A 3,135-nucleotide genomic window follows, 5' to 3' on the forward strand; every position below is an offset into this window, starting at 1 on the left:
GTCTCTAGGAGCTCTGGGGAGTCTGGTTAGTTAATATTGTTGTTCTTCCTATGGGGTTGAAAACCGCTTCAGCTCCTTCATTTTTTTCTCTAACTCCTACAATGGGGACCCCATGCTCAGTCCAAAGGTTGGCTGCAAGAATCCACATCTGTATTTTCAAAGCCAGCTCTTCCCTATGTGAGTACAGGCACTCATTTAACTTCTGTGGACATATCTGATCCCAGATCACAGTGTTCTCCCAACAACTGATGCTGAGGGAAAGTGAGAAGTCACTCCTACCAGCACACCTATGTTCCAGTCTAGGATTTTTGAGAATGAATGACTCCGTATTTAATTCATTTCTTTAACTCCATTGATACCTAGCTGCTTTGTGAGCCCAAGCAAAATGAGACAGACAATTCTACTCCTTTAGTGTTCTGTGCATAGTAAACTGAAGCAAGCTTGTGATACTTCTATTGAAAGCATATTGGTTTCTGCATCTAAAATAAGAAGTGGTCAAAAAGATAACTTATTAGTTTTTCTTTGCACTATTCAGTGGTTATATGTAACCATTTTCAACTTCATGCCTGTAGACATCGCTACCAGACAGTATACAACTTTATTAAAACTGGAATACATGCTATTCCAGTGTAGTCTTAGCACTGTTTGCAACAGTATCCCCATCTCCTAAAAGCTAACTTTGTATTTCTATCCACATGCACGGGGTCAGTGAACCCACCACAGGCAACAAAAATAACTTTTGATCACTACATGTTTTTCCTCACATAACCCTAAACACTTAGCAAAAATAAATATCACATTGCCTTCTGTTGGCTACCAGGAATTATTTTAACTTAATGTTTGCTAAGATTAAACTTAAGTTTTTGCATTTGTAACTACTAGCACATATTGATAAACCATTTTCCTTTATTTTTTAAGTTCCAAAACTTCCTGTATTTATTTGAGTCTGTGTAGAACTTGGTGTACGACCAGGCAGTTATTCAACTTATTGTGGATATTTTTTGTTTAAAATTCTTTATACAGTTTTGTATACAATTATTTATAACAATTCAACTCATTGTATGATGACAAAATTTAAATATATATATGTGTGTGTGTGTGTGTGTGTGTGTATGTGTGTGTGTGTGTGTGTGTCAATAACTTTTCAATATCCCTTATAAACGTAAAGCAGAAGAAAATAGCATTTTGTCTCCTTGGCTTTTCTTTATAAATTGGCTTGTTCTCCTCTTTGATGCAGTACCCTTTCTGCCAGGGCACATGGCACAATAACATAAAATGACATAAATGAAATCAAAGCCTGACTTTGAGGAACACTGTCCAGATGATCTGCATAGCATTAATTTTTAACTCACATAAAGAAGTATTAACTTCACTTGAAGGTTTTGTGAGTATTTTCCTCACTTACTAATTCCAAATTTTAGCCTACTTTTAAATTGAATTGGAGTGCATCAGGATTTGTTCCATATACTCTCCTGACTGACGAATGTTTCCTCAAATATTACTGACTTGAGTGTAAAAGCATATATATATATATATATATATATATATATATATATATATATATATATGGAGAAATCTAAGACTAACTCTTAATGTGTAATGTATCACTTTCTGTGCAACTATGTAGAAACTGTGATCTTACCAATAAAATAAAACTAGAAGCATAAAGACAGTCTTCTTGAAGGCCAACCCAGAGTCAACAACACTTTCTTGAATACTTGAGATTTGGTGAGTATGCCCCCATAATTATAATTCCGATGAGAGTCATTTTGTCAGGTGCTGTGACCACAAACACAAAACTGAGGCTAAGACTCAAGTGGAAATCACAACTCTGTTTGGACTTAAAGCATTTAACGTGTCTACCTCAGATGAACACATATGATGAGCATTAGCTGAGCAACAAAGACACACCCACTTACAGATATGTTTAAAGTAACTCAGAAGCACAGAAAGTCTGGTTTTAAGAGTAACAAGACAAAAATGTTACCTGTCGCACAGCCACTGGCCAAGGCTTATAAAAGGCTCTGGGTGGAATAGGCAGACAGAATTCAGAAACTCCTCTCAAACACACAGCTCTCAACTCAAAGCCTGACACCATGGCCTGCTGTGCTACTAGCTTCTGTGGCTTTCCCACTTGCTCCACAGGTGGCACCTGTGGCTCCAGCTGTTGTCAGCCCAGCTGTTGTGAGACCAGCTGCTGCCAGCCAAGCTGCTGCCAGCCTAGCTGCTGTGGCATTGGCAGTGGCCAGGAGGGTGGCAGTGGATCCCTGAGCTGCCGAGTTAGGTGGTGCCGCCCTGACTGCCGCGTGGAGAGCACCTGCCTGCCCCCCTGCTGTGTGGTGAGCAGCACACCCCCAACCTGCTGCCAGCTACACCATGCCCAGGCCTCCTGCTGCCGTCCATCCTACTGTGGACAGTCCTGCTGCCGCCCAGCCTGCTGCTGCTACTGCTGCCCACCCAGCTGCTCTGAGCCCAGCTGTTGAAAGCCTTCTGGCAAGCATTTTAAGAAGACAACACTTCAAAACAAACCAACTGGAACCCTGAAAAAAAAATCTTCTAAATTTCAATATTGATAACTTAGCTATTGCCAGGGCTACATAAATTCCCAGGAGGTAAATTCATTTGGGGTGGAAGAGCCAGCGTCTGTGTTAGCTTGAACACTGACAAAAGGCCCACAGTGTGAAGAGGGATGTATCATTCATGACTATAAATATTACCAGAACTACTTCAATAGCCAATTGGGATTTGTATTTAATAAAACGTATTTGGTCTCTTCAATGGTTAAATGTTATTGTCAATGTTTTCTGTTTTTCCAAATATTTTTAATAATACTGAGTATTAGAATCTTTCAAAATCTCAATAAGCCACTACAATTTTTTTCTTTAACAATGGTTGTTCTTTTAATAATTCTCTTTCTTTGATTCTCCCTAAATGGCCCATTATTTCTGCAACTGAAATACATCACCACAAAACATAACAATGATTAAGACACACACCTGAACAAAATGGCCCCTGTGTTCCAAAGTCAGTTTTACAATGAGGAAGTTTGTGTCATTTTGGTGTCTGAGGCAATGCCAAACCCCTCTTGTCACTCAAATGTGGAGTCTACAGATAATTCTTTCAAGCATCAAAGGG

General features: G+C 39.3%; 1 protein-coding gene across 1 annotated transcript; it reads left to right on the forward strand.

Moving 5' to 3' along the window:
* Nucleotides 1-2,049: 2,049 nt before the first annotated feature.
* Nucleotides 2,050-2,775, forward strand: LOC114610486 (keratin-associated protein 9-3-like). The gene has a single exon (XM_028755061.1). It carries the CDS (start codon nucleotides 2,097-2,099, stop codon nucleotides 2,481-2,483), a length of 387 nt encoding a protein of 128 aa, XP_028610894.1. The 5' UTR covers nucleotides 2,050-2,096; the 3' UTR covers nucleotides 2,484-2,775.
* Nucleotides 2,776-3,135: the final 360 nt, after the last annotated feature.

This window comes from Grammomys surdaster, unplaced genomic scaffold, assembly GCF_004785775.1.
Source record: "Grammomys surdaster isolate TR1022 unplaced genomic scaffold, NIH_TR_1.0 126048, whole genome shotgun sequence".
NCBI lineage: Eukaryota > Metazoa > Chordata > Mammalia > Rodentia > Muridae > Grammomys > Grammomys surdaster.